The sequence below is a fragment of the Trichoplusia ni genome, chromosome 9 (assembly GCF_003590095.1).
Source record: "Trichoplusia ni isolate ovarian cell line Hi5 chromosome 9, tn1, whole genome shotgun sequence".
Lineage (NCBI taxonomy): Eukaryota > Metazoa > Arthropoda > Insecta > Lepidoptera > Noctuidae > Trichoplusia > Trichoplusia ni.
The window spans coordinates 7,061,913-7,083,804 of record NC_039486.1 but is presented as its reverse complement, the minus strand read 5'-3'; the positions used below and the strand labels follow the sequence as shown (position 1 = coordinate 7,083,804).

The 21,892-nt window shown below is 37.2% G+C and overlaps 1 protein-coding gene across 1 annotated transcript in view; it reads right to left on the bottom strand.

The window, feature by feature from the left end:
• Nucleotides 1-734: 734 nt before the first annotated feature.
• LOC113497620 (cadherin-related tumor suppressor) overlaps nucleotides 735-21,892 on the bottom strand; it is a 107,602-nt gene continuing 86,444 nt past the window's right edge. The window contains exons 2-9 of the mRNA XM_026877216.1: nucleotides 19,196-19,504; nucleotides 18,024-18,257; nucleotides 12,300-12,501; nucleotides 11,935-12,122; nucleotides 10,620-11,042; nucleotides 10,008-10,509; nucleotides 4,368-9,726; nucleotides 735-4,211 (exon numbers count right to left, since the gene is read on the bottom strand). Coding sequence (XP_026733017.1) covers nucleotides 1,577-4,211; nucleotides 4,368-9,726; nucleotides 10,008-10,509; nucleotides 10,620-11,042; nucleotides 11,935-12,122; nucleotides 12,300-12,501; nucleotides 18,024-18,257; nucleotides 19,196-19,504 — 9,852 coding nt within the window. The 3' untranslated portion in view covers nucleotides 735-1,576. The remainder of the gene's footprint in view (nucleotides 4,212-4,367; nucleotides 9,727-10,007; nucleotides 10,510-10,619; nucleotides 11,043-11,934; nucleotides 12,123-12,299; nucleotides 12,502-18,023; nucleotides 18,258-19,195; nucleotides 19,505-21,892) is intronic.

Here is a 21,892-nt window from a genome sequence, read left to right as displayed (position 1 = left end):
TGCTGAATAGTTTACATAAGAAATTATGGTCATGACTGGAGGTCAAGAGACCTGTTAAGATGTACGAAACGAAACGTTTTCTGTCATGTAATCTAGTCCTAGTTACACAATAAATAAATTTAATTTAAAAAAAAAAAAAAAATAAATTTAATTTAAATTTAATTTAATTTCCGGAGAGTCGCTTCATTTTTTCAATTTTAATCTTTTTTCCACAAAATAAAATTAAAGTACCTACGTTTCTTTTGTAGTCATCAAAGAGAGTCGGCACTCGATACATTTTCTCGTCGTCTTGCTTTCACAAGTGCAACAAGTAATAGGTACGTAGTATTGAAAGGTTGTGATGGACCGCAGTGATTGAAACTTACCAATTGGGTATATGTCTAACTATTATGTAACTCTTATTAGATAACTACAAAATTACTATGAAAAAATAAATTGAAATCTCATGTGACTTCAGTTATCAGCACTATTTACGGACAAGTGACACAACTTCTACAAGTTTTACTTGACAATAAACGTCTGTGACTAATTAGATATTTTTTGTCTAATACCCTGATGTTAAGGGTAACCAGATTTAAAATTCTAGTTGTAAAGTACTATTCACACACTTCATCGTAAAACGTATTCTTATAATATATTTTATTAAATAGACTACAAAGCTCGGGTCTCGAACCCTCTGCTATATACCGTTACCATAGTAAAGATAGGGTGGGTGAAGTAAACAAATAAAATCAAAGAATTTTAATTTATATTTTATTTATGAAATCAGTCAGTTATTTAAAATTATTTAAAGTCATTTGGCACTTTACTAAATAATATGGCGATAAAATCAATAACAGGAAAGAAAGCTCTGACTGTATTATATTTCCGTCTCAACGAAAACTGACAACGTAGAATTATGTGTTCACAAACATTATCACATGGATTTATTTGATTCCATTAAATAAGCGTATTCATATTATTTACACGACGGTTGAGCACAATACACTATTTACTATACCCAGACAATCAGAGCCTTTTAATTTTTGAGTTAAAATTTGAACTAACATAATTCACTGTTACATTTATACACAGATTGTTTTCGGATATAATTATATTTACAAACTATGTACAATGAGGTTTTATATTTTGAAGCAGTAATATACAAAACACATGGGTAGAATCGCAATGCGGATGAAAAATTTAATATCTGAGTCTGGGATAACTTCGACCTTCTTTTATTTGATATATTACTAGCTTCAAGTGACAATAAACAGAACTATACTTAAAGGCATAGAACCCGCATGTTGCTTAAAACAAGTGACAAACACCGACTGACTGTAGTCACCTGAATTTACACATCGTTTTTTGAGTAGCGTAAAACTGGCTCTCACGCCTTTAAGGTAAAAGTGCGTGAAAGTACTTATGCCTTGACATTACATACACAATAACCATCACATTCACATCAATTATGAAAACATATAAACAATATATGGCAAGAAAATATAGAGACCTTGATACAAGATCACAACAATCTTTTTACAAAATCTTAAACAAATATAGTGCTATTTACAATCTTACGCTAAAAATTCTTACATTAAACGTATTCTTCTGACGGCTTGGGTGTGCCATTCTGCAGTCTTAACGAGGAAGACATTCTTCCATTAACAGAGTCAGGTAATTCAGCTATATCTTTGAATACATCTATCATGCTCTCGAAGTTTGGGCCCCAGTTGAACAAATCGAGAGCTGCTGGTCCCCAGCCGAGAGCCGCAGACGCAGGGGAACCATTCGCTTGCCGATACAGCGCTGAACTAACATGCGGGGCTAAGTCATCATCAGATGCGACTAGAGTACTGAGAGAACCACGGAATGATGAGTCAAAACTTTCATACGGTGGTGGCAATATCGGTTTCTTAGGGTTACTTCCACTACTTACATTCTGTCTTCTTACATCTTCTAACTTATCTGCGTTTATACTATTATTATCATACTCTATTTCAGAACAAGTAAAGCTATCATTTCCACTTTCATCATCGGAACCTGTTGAGCTTCTATTATCGTCTGGTGGTGAATGATGTCTATGTGAAATGTGGTGGCCGACCCCTCCTCCTCGAGGTGCCTCGCTTGAACTGGACACTGCGTCTAATGTTGAAACCAAACTCGATGTTCTTTGTCTGGCATTCATTCTTTCAATTTCCTCTGCAGTCAGGCCCACCGCTCCAGAACCGACAGACACTACTTGTGGAACCTGAGGAGGCGCGCTAGGTGTTTTCCTCCCTGCAGAAGAACTTTGCCCACTTAACTGTGACATGACGGGGCTGTTCAAACTTCGTTCGCTGTTACTATGAAGTGCGTCTTTACCAACTCCACCTGAACTCGATGTTGTAGCTAGCAATGCACTCTGCAATGGTTTGCCGGATATATCGTGCAGCGTTAATATTCTCGGTTGCTGGCTCAGTTCACTACTTGGAGATAACCGTGCTAACGGTGTTGTTTGATGTTGTCTCGGTTGCGGAGGAGGTTGCGCCGCCTGCGGTACTCGAGATGGATAACCACTCGGATGATGTGGAGAGTGGCGGTGTTGAGGTGTTTGATGCTTATGGTGGTAGCCAGCTATCGGTGGTGGTGTAGCCTTGTATTTTCGAATGCCAGCTGCTTCCCGAAATCCTTTGTAATGGTAGACAATATCTATATCTGAGGGTGCGATGGAACTTGCATTTTCAAGATCGTAATGTTCTGGTACTTCTGAATTGAGGTCCATACCACTTGGGTGATCGTGGGTGTGGTGAGATGTATTTGTAGATGGTGGTGGAGGTGGGTGATGATCTTCTCTGAGGGCCGGACTCTTACCAACAACCTCTCGTTCGATAATATCTGGTCGTTGAGGTCTTGGAGGATCTATGTTCATTATTTCGCGATCTTTATATTTCTTTGATAATAATTCTGGTCCGACAATGTGTCCAACATTTCTGGTGATATCGGCGTTATCTGACATGTAACTGTTAAGACTAGTGTCATTATTATGAAGGTTTCGGTTCATTATACTATCATTTGTACCAGCAATCAAGTTTGGCGCGTTTAACATAGCGGGACCGCCGTTTTGCTTTGAATGCACAATATTGCTTTTACTTGCTGATCCATTACCCTTTTCTTTTTTCTGTTTTCGAAGTCGGTAAAAGATTATAGAGACTGATATCGCTACCAACAAGATTACGAAAAATACTATCACAAGTGTTATTCCAATGCGTAAAGGATGATTCTGGGCTGCTCCAACACCAAAAGCACTGTGGCAACCGTTTAATATTTTGCCTCTATGAATGGTTTCTTTGAATATGCTTCCGTTTCCACTGAATGGTTGAATCTCATTGTTAATAGAGAAATTCGCTAAGCAGCCTTCGAACTTGTTCTGACTTGCTGTAGAAATCCATTCATTTTTAACACCACCTATTGATATTATAGTCAAGTAGGGGTCTAAAAAGTCATGAACGCCAGCAGCGTCGAGCTCTTCGCCTACATTTTTGTTATCCACCAATAAGCGTATACTTCTACCGACTGACACTAAGGTGACATTGTGCCAGTTACCGTCAGAAACATCGTTTTGTTCAGATTGAGTCATGTTTACAACTGTGTTCTGTTTCGAGGTGTAACTTACTTTTCCTTCCAGCAGTTCTATCAAAGTGTAATATTTGTCGGTTGCTGAGTAAAATAGAACACCATCTTTTCTATGAGTTCTAAAAAATAGAGACAAACTTTTTGCTGGGCTATTGACTTTAGGAATGACTTTGCCGGAGGATTTTCCATTTTTCTTGGACCAGTTAGTATTGCCTCCATAAAATGTTTCAAGTAATTGCATCCTCCGGTGTTTCTCTGAGATTGTGTAAGTAACAAATCCATTCTCAGCTACTGAAATAGATTGAAGTGAAAGGCCACAGTCGGGTGAAATTAAATTACCTTTACACTTGCATAAATTGGCTCTCCACCTATCCAAACATTGTCCTGTACCACAAACATCTTTCTTGAAGCAGGCTCCCTTTTCTGAGCGTTCGCATTTCGGTTCAACACTTCGAGCCTTCAGCGGGTTTGTAAGGTTAAGCAGGCGTCCATTGATGGTGATACTGTGCATGCATCCAACGAAGTCATCAGAATGTATTTGACCCGGTCGCTCAAGAACTGGATCTGCTTTGTGAAGGCCGCCGATGAGCAATGGTTCATTGTTGAAGTTCAAAGTACTGAAAAAAATAAAATAAATACTGTTAATATAAGGTAATATTACTCTTTTTATTTCATGGAAATGGAAACTTAATTTAAATAAGACTGGATAGTAAAACTCTGAAATTATAAAAGTGATATCATCTTGAAAGATATTAATTGTCTTATATACATACCCCGCTTGTCCTGTGTCGTCATCGTAGCATGAATCATCGCCAGGATCACATTCTGTACAGACGTCTCCATGTTCAGTACAAGCTGCCACACTTAGAGAAATCACTCGACCGTTTCTGGTAGCGGTGAGTTTATACCAACTGCCATCAGCTAAGTTTTTATTAGTATTCATTATGGCAACTGAAGTTATTGATGTTCTGGCGCCACCAAATGAAAACACAGGTTTTCCTCCAAGCAATTCTATTGCAATAAAATCTGACCTTCCTCCTGTCTGTGCGCCATAGTTGTAAAGCAAGAGAGCATCTGGCTTTGTAGTAGCGAATATTATAGTAATGTCGTTTGTTGACGCATCGAGTGATGGGAATTGCATGTAAGACAGTTCGCCGAATCCAAAAGTTGTACTTTCGCAGTGCGTACCATAGCGACCATTCGAGCAGCTGCATTTGTAACCAGGTTTTAAGCTTATACATATTCCTCCGTGCATACAAGGGTTAGGTCGGCACGAGTCAACTAAAGCTTCACAATGATTACCGCGATATCCAGGACGACATAAGCAGAAGAATGAATTTCTGTCAGCACTCTCTTTGCAAGAACCTCCATTTTTGCATGGGTTACTACTGCAAACGTCATCTCTTTCCAACTCACATGTTTTGCCATCTCGGCGAGCTGGGCATGTGCAAGTGAAATCGTGCCCTTGTTTTCTACATTGACCTCCAAAACGACATGGATTTGGTGAGCAAGGATCTTGGCGCTTTTCACAGTTGTTTCCAATAAATCCATCCATACAGTGGCAAATGTATTCGTGCTTTACTAAGGGTGATGATAAAATCAGAGACGGACTTTCAATTATTTTCGTATCATCTAAAACTCTTATTGAATCCGTACAAAGGCCATCATTTTGGCACTGTTGAGAGGCGCATGGAAAGTACGCTACTATTATTTGACTCTTCAATAGCTTTGTTATTTGTAGTTCTTTTGCTTTCAAATACTTTTCCGTGGTTTCTCTTTTCCAAGTAGTGTGATTGCCTTTTGTTGCAATCGTCAAATCCAAATGTCCATCTACTTCATTGATGCTGTACATGTAAATACTTTCTGTGCTTTTGAGACTTTCTTTTAATGTTTCCAATAAACTGCGATAGTAATGAGTAAGGAAGTCTGATGCAGTCATGTTCAATATTCTCAAAGTTACAGATTGCTCGACGGTAGTATTGTCAAAAGAAAAGTATTCTACACTAATGGAAGATATGACATCTCGATGGACGCCGTCATTTCCTGACACGGAAAAGGAATATCCTTGACCAGGTTTGACAGCGTTCGTGTAAAGGTTGCATCCTGATCTGATATTGAGAAGTGATATAGTGTTTTCGGAGGTAGATTCCTTAATGATCTTGCATTTGTAGTCTCCAGTAATATCCGGGTCGTTTGGTTTAACGTCGGCAATTTTACCACGAGGAACTTTGTTGTTAAAGGCATACACAATAACATGAGCAGATCTTGGAGTTGGAGGATTGTCATTTCTGTCCAACACTTTAATGAATATTGTGTAATTGGATTTCATTACAGGTGTACCACTATCTTCTATTTGTATAACAATTTCTAACTTGGGCGTTAACTCCCTGTCTATCTTTTTAGTTGTCAAAAGCACGCCTGTGTGTTTGTGAACCTTCACATAGCTCTCATGCGGTCCTCCGACAATAGCATATGAAAATGGAGCTCCGTTGGGTGGCAAATCTGGGTCTTTAGCCGAAAGGGTCGTGATGCTTGTATTAGGCGGTTCATTCTCATAGACAGACCCTTCAAAGCTGGACACGTCAAATATAGGGCCATTGTCATTGATGTCTGATAACGTGATCTTGACCGTTGCTGTACCAGTCTGTGGTGGAACTCCAGTGTCAATGGCGCCAACAATCAATGAATACATTGACAAAGTTTCTCTGTCCAAATGGCGTGCGACTTCAATTTCTCCGGTTTGAGGGTCAATTTTGAAATCTTGGTTAGTGTTACCTCCAATGATTGAGAAACTAAACTGGTTATTTTGTGGACGGACGTCTTTATCGACTGCTTTGACTTGTATTACTTCTTGTCCAATACTGGCTCCTTCAGAAATAGTTGCTTCATAGAAATGGCGGAGGAATTCAGGTGGGTCATTGCCATCCTGAATTGAAATTATGACTTGTGCTTCATCAGTATCATTACCATGGATACCACCAAAATTTTTAGCGAGTACCGTTAGGACCACTCTGTTTTGTGTTTCTCTGTCCAAGTATCGCGCAACACGAATTACACCTGTTTGTGAATTAATACTAAATCCCTTATCGTTGCTGGAACCGACAAACAAATAGTAAATAATTCCATCATCACCACTGTCTTGATCAGTAGCCTGAATGACTCCAACGTTCGCACCAACTTCAGCAGATTCAGATACATCAAAGTGAAATACAGGTTGCTTGAACTTGGGGTAGTATTCATTTACACCTGTTATGTGAACTATTACTTTCGTTGTGTTTCGCATTATAGAATCAGGGTTTTCAGCTCTTATTTCCAATGTGTACAATCTTTTCTCCTCATAATCAAACACTTCTTTGGAAAATATTTCCCCAGTATTGACATCGATGTGAAATAACGAAGCCATGTCGTTATTGATGAAATATTTAATGATGGCGTTCTTTGGTGAATCAATATCAACTGCAGTAACTCTGTATATAAAACTGTTTACAGGAGAATTTTCAGGTAAATTTGCCACATATTCTGTTTGGTTAAACTGCGGCGCGTTATCGTTGATATCGGTCAAAATTATGGTCAGAGTGGCAATAGTCTCTTTCGACTTGAAACCAAGATCTTTTGCAGTTATATTTAGCCTATATTCTTGGATGGTATCAAAATCAAGCGGCCGTAAAATACTAATTGTGCCTGATATGGGGTGAATTTGAAATTCTTTGCCAGCGTTTCCTGATGAAATAGAATACCTCACAATCCCATTAGGCCCTTCATCTTCGTCACTTGCTTTAACAGTTAGGATGGGAGAGCCAATAGGTTCGTTTTCCGGAACAATTACTTGATAACTCAGGGCTGTAAACTTAGGGCTGTAGATGTTTTCTCCAGTCACCACAAATATGACGGTAGTCTCATCAGATTGTGGTGGTACGCCGCGATCAACAGCTTTTATTTTGAGTTCGTAGTACTGCCCTAAGTAGTAGAACTGTTTACTAACAACTATCCAACCACTGCTCTTGTCAATTGTAAGATACGCAGTTCCATTTCCGCCAGATACATAATATTCAACTTCAGCATTGATACCGAAGTCCATATTGTCTTCTGCAGTTAGTTTTATTATTCGTTCACCCGAGGTTGCGTCTTTTGGTACCGGTACAAACTTTTCATGTGTCTTGAACTTCGGTGCGTTATTGTTAGCATCAACGACATTGATCGTCACTAAGCATTCTGAAGACATTGGCGGTTTTCCATTATCTGTAGCAACTACAATAACTGAATATGTATTTTCTGGAGATGAGTTGACAGATGTTCTTTTGTAATTCATCTTGAATTTACTAAGAATCTCTCCAGTGGCAGGATCAATGGAGAATAAGTCTGATGGCTGTTGCAGAGAATACGATATGATAGAATTTGGGCCTTGTTTGTCTCTATCCGTAGCAATAACTTGTCCAACAAAACTGTTTTTCTTTTGCAGTTCCGGGAAATTGAAACTATAGTATGAATATTCAAATTCTGGTGCATTGTCATTTTGATCTTGTATGGTGATAGTCAAAGGAGTCTCTGAACGCCAAGCTCCGTCTGTTGCTGCAACTTTCAAAATGTATTCGTCCTGTAATTCTCTGTCAAGAGGTCGGGCTACTGTAACATTTCCACTTATTGGGTCTATTATAAACTTCTCTCCTGGGTTTTCAACAAAATTGTAAGTGGCATTCGCATTGGGCCCAGAATCTAAATCAGAACTTGTGACTCGTATCACAAATGATCCGATTTCTGCATTTTCTGTTACATTGACACTAAAAAGTCGTGTAAATCTTGGTGGATTATCATTTTTGTCTAAAACTGTAACTATCACAGTTGATGTTCCTACCAATTGTGGTACTCCATGATCTACAGCTTCTACAATCAGTTCATAAAATGGAATTGATTCCCTGTCTAACGCTATGTTGGTATTAATTTCTCCGGTTTCTGCATCGATTCTAAATGTCTCATCATAATCATTGACTAATTTGAACGATATTCTGCCATTTTCATTTGAATCATCGTCGTGGGCGTCAATCTTAATAACCAATTGAGGTGGATATTCTTCTTCTAAAACTGTCGCATTGTATAAAGCGTTTTCGATCACCGGAGGATTGTCATTAGCATCAGTAACTTTTATTTCAATTTCGATGAATGACTTCAATGGTGGATTATCTGAATCTCTGACTTCGAACCAGACTTCATACAAAGGCATTGTTTCATAGTCGAGGCCTTTGCCAGTGATAAACACTTCTCCACTCATTGGTTCTACTCTCAGAGCGTCTCCGACGTTTCCTCCTGCGATACCATATTGGAGTAAACCAGTTGGACCTTTTTTCGGAGATGTAGCTGATAACCTAGTAACCAAAACTCCCTCAGGTGTATCTTCAGAAAAAGTGAATGTAAGTTTATTTGTAACTGTAAACTTTGGGAAGTTTTTCACTGATTTTGGTATTAAAATTAGCTCCGCAGTACTCTGTCTTGGAATTGCCCCACTGTCTGTTGCAATTATTAAGAGATTGAATGTTGCTCCGTTTTTATCTTTATATTTCATAAGGTTATCATTAGCTTTAATTACTCCAGTTTCTCTATTAATTGTGAATAAGTTTTGGTGCTCTCCCTTTAAATCGTAGGTAATCTTTTTGTTTAGCCCAATGTCATTATCACTTGCTTTGACTCCAAACACAAAATCACCTTTCACGGTTCTGTCAGAAATATGCGCTTCGTAAACGGGGTGAGCAAACGTTGGTGTATTATCATTTTCATCTTCCACTATTATTGTAAGGTTTGCAGTAGCCGTTCTTGGGTCAGTTGTTGATGAATCTTGGGCCATAATAATAAGGTAGTAAATATCCCAGTCTTCCCTGTCTAAAGTGGCATTTGTAGATATAATACCTGTCGCCGAATCTATTTGAAATCTCTCTGACTTGTCACCAAGGAGACTGTATCTAATCTTGGCGTTGTTTCCAACATCTTTATCAGTAGCTTTTGGAGTCAATATCACAGTTCCAGAAGGTAAATTTTCTTTCACATTAGTCCTATAGCTTTGTCTTTCAAAGTCTGGGCTGTTGTCATTGACATCTTGAACTACTATTTTGACTGTTCCTGATCCGGTAAGTGGTGGTGAACCTGAAATTAAATTAATAAAATTTAATTACTGACGCAATTTTTTACTATCAGTATCGAAATATGTATCGAGTTTATCAGAATAAAATTAAATATGGTGCAATAATCACTTAAATGAAACAAGGTGTTATTATTTTATCTAAAGGTGCTTAACGTGGCGCTTTAAATGTGTACGATGGTACAGTTAGAATCAGCATACACATTTAGAGCACCGTTTAGTTTAAGTACCATTAGTTTTAGGTATCTGGTATTATTAAGTTTTATAGTTAGATAAGTTAACTTACCAGTATCCATTGCTACAAGGGCTAGAGTGTATTCATCCTGTGCTTCACGATCTAATGTTCTCAACAAGGAAATTTGCCCTGACGAAGCATTTATTTTGAAGAGATCTGCATCGCCTTCCTTTATGAAATAGCGAACTTGATTATTAAATGGTGGTGAATCAGCGTCGTAAGCATGAATTGTTATTATGTACCCGCCATTTGGAGGAATAACATTTTCCATTACGTACGCTAAGTACGGTGAGTCTAGGAAAGTGGGCGGGTTATCGTTTATATCTTGAATTGATATAGATAATTCAGCCGTATCGAATCTGACATCGTCTTTTGCGCAATCTTCTGCTCTAATCGTTAGCATGTAACGAGATTTTCGTTCAAAATTAAGGTTTTTAGCTACTCTAACTATACCGGTATCTTCGCTTATACTGAAGTCTCTATTTTCGTCACCGGAAGCGATTGAATATCTGACTCGTCCATTTGCACCTTCGTCTATATCAGTTGCCGAGACCTGCAAATGAAGCAACCAAACGTAGTTTAGGAATAAAATACTAAAGGTAAAAAAAATGTATAAGTATGTTTAAATACATTCATGTATTGAAGAGATTTCAGAACACTCACTTGAAGTACACTGGCTCCAATACTAGCATTTTCTGGGACTGAGGCGCTGTATTGCTTCGGATCGAATACTGGACTGTTATCATTCTCGTCCAAAATATTTATTCTTATTTTCGATTTGGTTACGTTTGGTGGGTCACCTCTATCTTTAGCTGTGACGGTGATTGTAAAGCTTGCTTTAAGTTCTCTGTCCAATTTTCCCGTAGCTCGCAATATACCGTCAACATTACCCAAAGAGAAGTAACCGTTGATATCAGGATCCGGCGTCATAAAGTATTCAACATATCCGTTTCTTCCCTCATCTTTGTCGACAGCTTTTATCGTCATAACAACTGTATTCAATGGAATATTTTCGGAAACTGTGGTTATATTGGGTGTAACAAACTCAGGTGCCATGTCATTGACATCCTTTAGCTGTATGGTAACCTATAACAATAAAAACGTGCTATAAAAGTGTGTGAAAACGATGCATACAAATATAAAAAATCTTATACTTAAGTGGAGTTAAAATCTCTCGAATGAGATGCTTATCCGTATCAATGGGAGACGTTTGATCGGATGTCGCGTCAATTGAATTTTATTATGTTTTCATATTTGTTACAAAGCCAACATCTCAGAATTTCTAAGAAAGTTAATGCAGGTAAGTAAAATAATAAAGCAAACCGCGTCCTATGCTTCCGTCTGCTCTCATCAGAGGCATATTGTGAAATTCAACAATAGACGCACTCAACAATAGCTCGTTATGAACATGTTTTTTATAAGGGTGTGGGATATAACCTTTAAAGTTCACTTAATTAGTTAAAGCTGTATCTTTTCATACACAAAACACTTTGAAATGTGAAAATAGGTATTTACACTTAGTAAGAAATTGGAATAATCACTAGAACGGTACAAAACCCACCTTGTATTTAATATCTATATGAAACATTTGGTAAAAGCCCTCTAAAAGTGACACCATCGTGTGAATTAAATGTAAATATACTGGGTCCTTTATAAACACAATGTAAGTTGTTCGACCGTTAATTGCTAGGACACACTAAATTTAACTTCTAGAATAATATTCGCTTTTTTGTTCCAATTACTTATAAATATTGGACAAGATTTTTGATTTTGAATAAAATATTTTATTTCGGTATTTCTAAAGATACATCAATACAAAATATTTTTTATCCCTTCCTTTTTAGAAGAAGTGCAGACTTTGACTGTTTTACCGGTCTATCATTCTATCATAAAAACATTTACGATCTTGTAAAACATGTAGTTACTACACATACTAGGACGATATGAAATCTTATTCGAATTTACTTTGTAGACTTACCTGTACAGTTGATGAAAGTTGAGGTTCTGGCGGCTTAGCCATATCTTTAGCGGTTACAACGAGGTTGTATATCGGCAAGGTTTCTCTGTCGAGTAGTTTCGCGGTGTAAATCGTTCCGTTCTCCGCTATTGTGAAGTCTTGGCCCTCATCTCCTGAGCTGATGCTGTATGTCACTTTGCCGTTCAATCCTGTAATATAAAGTTAATGATATCAATCAATTGTGTTTTAATTATTCGATACTGTTTCGTTATTATTAATTTTTTACCTTCCGAAATCCTTATGGTGCAAACAAACAAAAATATATTGATTAATTTACCGATTGATGAATTAAATTTAACGAAGTTATTATTTAAAATATTTGTTACCTGAATCTAAATCAGTAGCACTTATAGTGACTACTGAAGAGCCAACAGGAACATCCTCCAGGATCTCGTTTGAGAAGCTCATGGGGTCAAATATGGGAGCATTGTCGTTGAGGTCAATCACGTTGACGTAGACTGTAACAGTGCCAGACAGAGATGGGTGACCGCTGTCCTGCGCCTGCGCTACCAGAATGTAGTGTTGTGTCTGAAATTGTAATTAATGATTAATGCATTATTGATTTTAATTACAATATTAAACCGGTTCAATAAAATTACAAGTTAAATAATATTGTTACTATGTTTTAAAACTACTACGTTCCGCAGATCTGTAGACATCTAGTATCGGGCTGTAAAAATGTAATGAGGCGAGAGTCCTTCTTAATGCCAAATTAAAAAGACTTACAATGTATTCACGGCAGCAACAAACAACGTCATAAGTAAAGAACAAGAAAATCTGAGCTCTAACACAATGCATTACATGAAGTACGACGGTAACATTTTACGAATGACGGCGGCATTCAGATTTTCCATATAATAGGACACCAAAGCTTCCCAGCTATGACAAGCTCCCTCATTCGCGGATCGTGGAGCGAAAAAACAAGTAGTGGTCGCGGAATCCGGCTCGGGGATGTTTTGCGGACGGCTGCTTTGTCAGACATTGTTCGAGCCTTAATTTCGATGGCGGATCGAGCGGGCAAATGCCGAATATGATGCGCGACGCGAAAAAACTGTACCGGGATGAAATTAGCAGCTCTCTAGCGGGTTACGCGGAATTGGCGGGCGGTCGAGGGAACGAATGTACCCAGCGAATTGTTTTTACTAATTAGCGGGGCCGGCCGACTTGATGAGTCCAGTGCAGGATGGCCCGCGAACACCGCTCTTATGTACCTCGGCGGAGACACGTATCCGGGCCGAGCCGAGCACACGTAACCAAAGATAATTTTTAAAAACAATGGAACGGGTTTCTTTTGGTACAGAGCTGAAAAAGCGCCGGACATTGTGGCTGGTACGGTCTTTGGGACGGAGTCCGAGTAGGCAACCTAGTGACTGACATCCTAAACTGGTTAAGTGCTTAATCTCAGCTTTGTATACTGTTGCTAAATATAATGATTTTTTTTCCAAATATCTACAAATTTTTTTATTAAGTACATTAAATTGTTCCTACTATTTTTTTATCGCAATTAAAGCAGTCTATACACGTATAACATACGATATAAGGAGTGTAAATAAAATGTTTATGTATTTACTTTCATGACAAGTATCTGGCCTACCTATATCTTAATAGCTTTCCTATGATCAAGAAACAAGTTTTAAAATTACACCTGAGCCTACAGCGATAGCTTTCATTTATTTATAGCAAATATTTGTTGAAATTGCATAGAAATATTGCACATAAATATAAAATCCCCTCCTACTTAATACCGAAAAATTACAAAACGACCTCTGATTTATGTCCATAGAGAATTTAACGACTTGTTTGTCATTTTACTACGGCATTGATGAGCACAATATGGCGGTTTCGACGACTTGCCGCAAAAACATGTTAAATAGGCTTTATGTTGGCGGGCGTTTTGTAAAATAAAAAAGGGTGAGCATATACCATACTCGTGATTTTAAAGCGTAGGTACTTTCCTCTGAACAATAAGGGTTTTTTTTAAACTGTTCAGTACATGTAAATGTTTAAGTATCCAACAGCTGCCGCCTTGGGATTAATACTTATTTTATGAAACATCAGACCTTCCTGTTTTACGACGTGAATATTTTACTTTGAGCTATAACTTACTGTATTATTATTTCAGAGTTAAAAACTAACAAACGAGTTGTGAGATCCTTTACGTGAATAGAAAGGCGGTAGCATGAATGCCATCAAAGAGGATTCATTTCGAAGTGACGAAATTATATGGAGAAAAGTGTTCAAAATTAATAATTGTAACGTTACACAACGTTATAAAACAGAGTAAGTAATTATGTTAAGATTCGATAGTGTTGGAGCTAGTTTCGTTCGCAATATTTGTTTTATAAAGCTCATCTGTTATAACTTAAGTAGATAGATAGGTTTTTGTAACTTAATGAGGATAGTTGCAAGAAGGTTTGTTGCTCAATTCATGTACCATCTTTAGTCATGTTTAATGCCATATCTATGACGCATTGGTTTTCGTAAGCTTCAAAAGGCTTCAAGCCAGTAATTATAATGTGACAGAGTATTAACGTTGAATCTGCATGTAATTTATCAATGAACATACACAAAGACCTTCTGTCTGTTCATTGATTATAATTTGTAATGTTTTAGGCAGAAATAAGTTCATTGCAAAGTATGATTAAATTGCATTTCGAGATTAGTAGTGTAATTTTATATCTCGGAGTAAGGCAACGTTAATGATTGGACAAGTCAGGTCGACTCGTTCCACATTAAATACCTACCTACTAGCCTGAAGGCGACATTGTCCTTATTCTTAAATTGCTTATATTATCTACAACATGCAATATTTTTCATGGTCCATAATAAATTTTCTTTATTTCTCTCTTATTTTTGAAAAGATGTTAATGTTCGTGTATCCTGTAGGTGCACTACTGGTACGTAGTTGGTCATGATGATATACTGATAAATATCGAATAGTTTAACATAAATTAAAGAAAAATAGTCATGAAATTTAATTTCTTTAAATAAAAATAAAGTTCGTAGCATGTTTTAGTAGAACTAAGGTGTTTTTGGCAGGTTCCTTCCAAGAAGTTGTTCTCTTTGTAAAGGGCGAATAACACTGTAATTAGGATAATTAACTAAACTTAACTTAATTATGTCATTTTATAATTATTTTGCTGTCATCTTTTTAAACCCACTTTTCAACTTTATGTCACGATCCGAATCATGCTTCGTTTTTAGATTTAGGTTGTATCCCGTATTTTCAATGCATTTGGACTCAATTTATAATATCTGTTAGTTTTTATTATGTCAGACAATTTCCTCTAAGGGTCATCAACTGGTTGGCAAAACTTTACACTTTTGAGCACTTTACTTGATTTAAAAAGTGCGGCACAAAACATTAAAAATATCCTTGGATTAACGTTCATAACTGAGTGTAGCTCAGCTAATAATCTTATTTAGAACTACTTAAAAAAGTGACGTCGCGTCAGGAGAGGCCAAGTGGTCAATGAACCCTTCAAGATCTATGTTACGATAATTCTTTCAACCGCAATCCGCCGCAAGCGCTAAGGGGCGGCGCACAGCACATGTGAATCGACACAAAACACTATAAATAGTTATCCACTTTAAAATTGCAACGTATACGAAATTATGATAAAATGTTGCAGGCAATGCGTAGCTGGGACTCAGTACAGTGTAACGAAATAATAACATCCTGTACTATGTAGGGTCGACCGCATGTAAAAGAATCACTTGGGAAAATATACCTTCATGATTTGTAATTATTGTTCTGTACAAGTGTTTTTACATTAAAGTAAAATAGGTTTCCTCGAACTAGATCGGATTTGCTTCATTTTCTTACAAAATTTGAAGCAAATCCGATCAAAGTTTATGTCAGGCCCCTTCGTAATAGAATTTCCGTGAAACCGCAAACGCTTAACAAAGGAGTAAATAATTTTGCCTCAAACCCACAATAACGAGGCGCCAATTTTCAATATTGTTCGTATGTAATATGCAGATGAAAATATTAATGCTTTATGATACAAGACTTACAATGAAACTAATTTGCACCCATACAAAAGCCTTCAACAATGTTGGACGCAGACAACGTTTATGAATTTAAAATCGTTACTAGTGGTGCCGTAGTCGTAAATTACTCTCAACTGGACGAACAAAGATAGTATCTTTATTATTCTCTTTAATTTCATAGAAAAAATTCTGCTATGAAATGCTAAATACTGATATGTATCTTATCTGTCGTTCGTTTTTCTTTAGGTTCTGAGTATGACTGTTTTTGTTTGACAATCCACGGCTCTATAAAACGGATGTATTAGTGACTAATCGAATGTATTTAAGATCTTTTCCGTCCCCAATCACTAGAAGTGTATGTATGAGTAACATCACTAAAATATTTCTACAAAAAAAAAAAAACTGTTTTCAACCGACTTCAAAAAAAGAGGAAGTTCTCTATTCGTCAGAACCTTGTTTTTTTTTCGATTGTTACCCCTGATCTTCGGACTGGATGAACCGATTTTTTTTTTTAATTTTATATGAAATTGCTGTCTTTTGGTCCCATACATTTCATTAAGTTTGACTCATTACAATTTATTTGATAAACATTTCCTTTTAAAAACAAAATATCCTTCCAAATATGTACATTGTCAGACCAGTATTTAAAATGTAATACCCAAGAACATGTATCTTAAATATAATTATGTACAACACATAATTATAACTTCCCTATCAGAAACAAGACCGAACATTAAATATTTTAGTCTAATCTGAGATACTGATAAGCGCTACGCAGTAAACTTTGACTTACTTAGTTGCACTTATCTCATCATAAATATTATCGAGTGAATGTTCTGTAATGTATGTATCTACCTGGTTTCGTATTTGTGCATTCACTTATTTACGAGTATAATAACTAGAACTCCCACGTTATTATAAAAATGTTTATCTTCTTTGAACAAGAGGTTTCGTTTGTTTTAATTTATTTTAGCATAATATTGAACTTATCGGTAATTTAATTATGAAACCATGGCTGAGATATCATGCGATTTAGAAGAATAGTAACGTGACGTAAAGGGCTTTAATACGATGAAAGAAGTCATATTGTGGTTTGGTGATAAACCTGATGATTTGAAAAGCCTCCTTTATCAAGAAGGCAGCATTTATATCATCAACTCTTTTAAAACATGCTCGCAAATTTAATTGATTATAACTCCTGGAGTCGCGTGTCGCCGTCGCAGTACTTATACAATTTATCCGCCAAATTAATTAAGCTTTAATTAATTCCGTATTTACACAAGCGAAATGTTTCAAAATAAAAGTATTGGAACGCAATAACATCTACCAGATACAATTGTTATTTATTGCCGACTAGTAATCAACGATTGGATTGGAATCAATCAGACTATTTTAGTACATGGAAGGGCAGTTGCATCCATGTAACTGGTTGCGCCGGTTTCTCTATAGATTTTGGACTTTAAATCTTTTCATTACGGCTCAAGTTTCATGTCGACTCTCAACATCATTATTTGCAAAAATTGCAAATGTACTATTTAAAATACGTTTTTTATTTGTCCGAACCCGATATGCCAAGGTCTAGGAGGCAGTTGAATCAAGTGTGTTTTTTGATCGTTTGCGAATATTTTCCACGGTAATCACTTAATCTATTTTAAGTGTTTTTAATTGCACATTTTGTCCGTTTTTACGAGTATGTCGCGCCGTTTTACGAGTGTTTTTAAACTCTTGCCTCCGTATCTCTGTGCCCGGCCCGCTGTGAGGTTATTGTCAATCTACATTTACTACTCAATCGTTTTTAAAGCCCAATTAACTTTTGCTGTCATTTTATTTTCGGTTCGGTTCGTCGAGACTCGAACAAGAAGCACGCGTAACATATTTTATGCGTGACCTTAATCTCTCTCTCTTATTTTTTAAGCTTTTTTATGCTTACGCCGCTGTCTATTTGTGTAGAGTTTTCAAGAAACTCTACAACCGTTAGTCCGCTAATGAGTGCCACTAGCCGACCTCAAGTGTAAGCGCATGTGCTACATTGTCTTTTGATGTGGTTTATAGCTTACCTCTTCATAATCCAGCCTGGCTGTGAGTGTGAACACTCCTGTCTGAGGGTTGAGTGAGAACACGTCGTTAGCCCAGTCGGAGATGACGGTGTAAGTGAGCTGGGCATTTGGTCCTGAGTCGAGGTCAATGGCCGCCACGGTGCCAACCACAGAACCTCTCGCAGCATTTTCGGGAATGTCGAAAGAATATGCGCTTTCTTTAAATACTGGCGGATTGTCGTTTGTGTCAGTAACCTGAAAATAAATACGATCGTTACAAATAATAATTGAAAAAATACTCAAAACTACCGTTTAAAAATTATTGTAGATGCTCATTAAAATGCAGAAAAAGTACTTTGATATCCCAAAGAGAATCTAAGAGCTTCAATGATTAGTTAATCGCCAGTCATTCGTCGAGCAGACAAGTGGATGTAGACGCCGTGATAAGACTCCTAGTGATTTGAGCCGACGCGGCAATGGACCGACATGCAGATGTTTGAATTCATGTACACCCGTTAACAAAATGGTGCATCAAACGAGCATTTAAAAGCGTTAAGAAATTACGGAGATAAATAACAATAATTATCTAACATTCAACAGCCTCAAAGGTCCTGAACTATCCATGATGCTACTGATAACTTTACCTAGATTGAAATCGGCCGGTGAATCTACATAATACTATTTAAATTTTAAATCTAGGTTTCTTTTATTGAAGTTGTCTTAATTTGCTTGATTCAATTTAAATGTAGATGAAAATCGAATTAAGACATAGTGGCATTATCCGATCAGAGAATCTTAATTATTAAGGTTTACCGATTTTCAGAGATAGGCCAAGCGACTTTATGTCTTATAAAAAACCTTATGAACACTGCAACTTGAGTCATTACGTAATTATAGTAAACGTTGAAATTGTGTGTATTACAAAGGGTGCAAACATAAACATGGCTGTGTAGTCAATTAATTTGTACATTTTTTTCAATGAGTGCATCCTTTCATTTAGATTCAAAGATATATATACTACCTACTTTAATGACTAGTTTCCGACAGTTTTAAATTGCAAGAGCTTTAGATTTACTTGTGACAATAATTAAAAAATCTGCACTTTTTAGAGTGTATCGTTACGAGATCTATGTATTTTTATTACAAGTACCGACGTTATTCGAGTATTCTCATACAAAACAACTAACACGTACCTGAACAACAACTGTTACGTCTGTGAACTGGATGCCGTCGTCAGCTCTCACGATCACTTGGTACTCGGAAATCGTTTCCCGGTCCAAAGGATCTTTGAGAGTGAGGACGCCGGTTTGGGGGTCGAGGGAGAACGGGGTCAGGTCGTCATTTTGTATGGTGTAGGTGATGGTCCCGATGGTGTCGGGGTCCTCTGCGGAGATGGTCGCGATGCGCTGCCCAGGAGCCAGGTCCTCAGACGCCAGGTACGCTGGCGGAATATTCTTGAACTCCGGGGGACTGTCGTTCTTGTCCAAGATCACCACTTCGACCTGAAAATAAATTAATATTTTATTTACATGCCATGAAATTATTCGTATTTTTACAGGTGATTGTAGTTATGAAAAACAATTATATTTTAAACTAATTAATTATGTAAAGCCATAAAATCATGACGTCCTTAATTTGCAGCGTTGTAAAAACAATGCCTTTTAAAGTAAAACAATGCAACTTAATAATAACGTATTTAAGCAACCGTCGACTCCTATAAAACAGTCGCAAGAGAAGTCTGGTAATGTTTTATTTATAAGGTTGGCACAAAATCGGCCACTTTAACACAGTATAAGAACACGAACCAAATTAATAATTCTAAAAATGCAGCCAGCGAGCGAGTCGCTCGACAAATGTGTGACTCCGCTGACCGCCGTACGACCGAGCGCCGAGCGGGGACGTGCCGCGCCGACGCAGACGGACGGGATGACAAAATACGCCTGTAGCTCTTTTATTTGACACGCTCCAACATCGGTAATCGTCAATTTATTCTTCAACCTAAACTGTATCATTTCCGGTGGCCACGCGAAATTTGGTAAACATCTTTGATTATGTTAAGCAGAACACGAACGAACTTAACACTTGTAACTACATATTATGTACGTACGTATACCTACATTATAAACGCTAGTCCACGCACATGTTATTAAAACATTCACCTCAATCAATCCCGCGATTCGAAACATCATTACGTGAAGTTTCATTTTCCAAAATGTAACATGAGGCGTTATTAAAATATTTCGGGCGACTTAAAAGGGTTGAATTGAAAGAAAATCAAAAATAATGTTCCAAGTAGAATGCATCGCATTCGATGTTAGTATCTGTGATACTAAGTGCATTCATCAATATGATTAATGGAGCACATTTTTTCCTTTTTTGTAATTTTATCATTTTTTACTTTTTCGGTGGGTCCCATTTTTTCATTCCTCATTTTTAAGGAGTATTTTTGATGAGTTTTTGTTTGAATATTTCGCAAAGATTGATTACATCAGAATATAATTACGTATTGATCAACGTTAATCAACAACTGGTAGTTGTTTTTTTACAGTGACTTATGCTGAGCATTAGGCTCATACTTCTTTGATACGCTTGTACAGTTACAATTTATAACTTATTGATCCGAAGACTGTATTTAATTCTCACTTGATACGATGAATTAGATAAGATTTTTAGAGTCAGAGTAAGCTTTATGAGCGTGGCGATGGACCGTTTATAAAAAAACAGTTCGAAAGGTACTCGACGAGTCAACAAAGACAGAAAGGTAAAAGACTAAAACGTAGCAGTATTTCATCATTGGTACTGTGAAGCACGAAGTATTCGGGACACAATGATCGGAGCCGTCACAGATAAGAAGAGGCCGATTGTGGAGAGTTCCCTGCCCTCGCAGCCGCCGCAGCCGCCGCGCGCCGGTGAGGACAGCCTGCGCATTTGTTATGATGACTCAATCTTTTCTTTGTATCTAGATGAGGGTGCGGTCTTAAGAAGCCTCCATAGAATACCTATCCTGACACCTCCGGTATTTTACGTAAGAGAGGCAGCAATTAACGTTGATTGTGTGATCTTTACTCTTGGGGAAATAAATTGAAACGTGTTAATAAAATTTATTGTTCTCGAAACAAGAATGCATGAGAACCGTACCGGGATCGATTGTAAACATTTACTTTATAGTTGGTACCGAACAAATTCCCAGCGGGTTTATTAATTTTTGAATGGAGGTAATATAATACGGAAATGACAATGTTTGTGTATATAATTGTCTTATTGATGAGTGGTCCGCCTCAGCGATACAACACCCTTGACAGCTGACAAGTCGCAAAGAAAGTGTATAAAGTGTTATAAAATCAAACAGTATATTAAATTGTATGAGATAGCAAAATACATATGACTGTTGACCGCTGTCGGTAGTGGCGTGTAGCGGGCATAAACAACGATCGGTTGAGCTGGCGAGCGCAGCATACTTCACAACAAAAAGACCAAAAAGATTTATTATGGACAAAAAGGTTAGGTACGCGATGGGTGCGCGTAGCTGGCCGCAGCGCTAGTGGACCCCCTAGAGTTCATGTTTGAAGTAATCGATTAAGGGAAGAGAAATGACAGAATGTCGGTTTATTGGGATCGTCGATTAGTCAAGTTTCGATAATTGATTGCGGTCCGCTACTAGATTAATAAGAAATATTGAATGTTTCCTTGTACCTCGCGTGTGTTGAATAATGACCCGTACTTAATAGACGTAAAAAATTGACAATATCAAAAGTTGAACATCTTATCGGTGGAATCTATTAGGAATATAAATTGTAATATCATTTACATAATACTTAGTTGAAAAACCATTAAGTATGTTATGTACCGACACCTACGGGTTCTGTAATCACTGGATTGAACAGAACCTA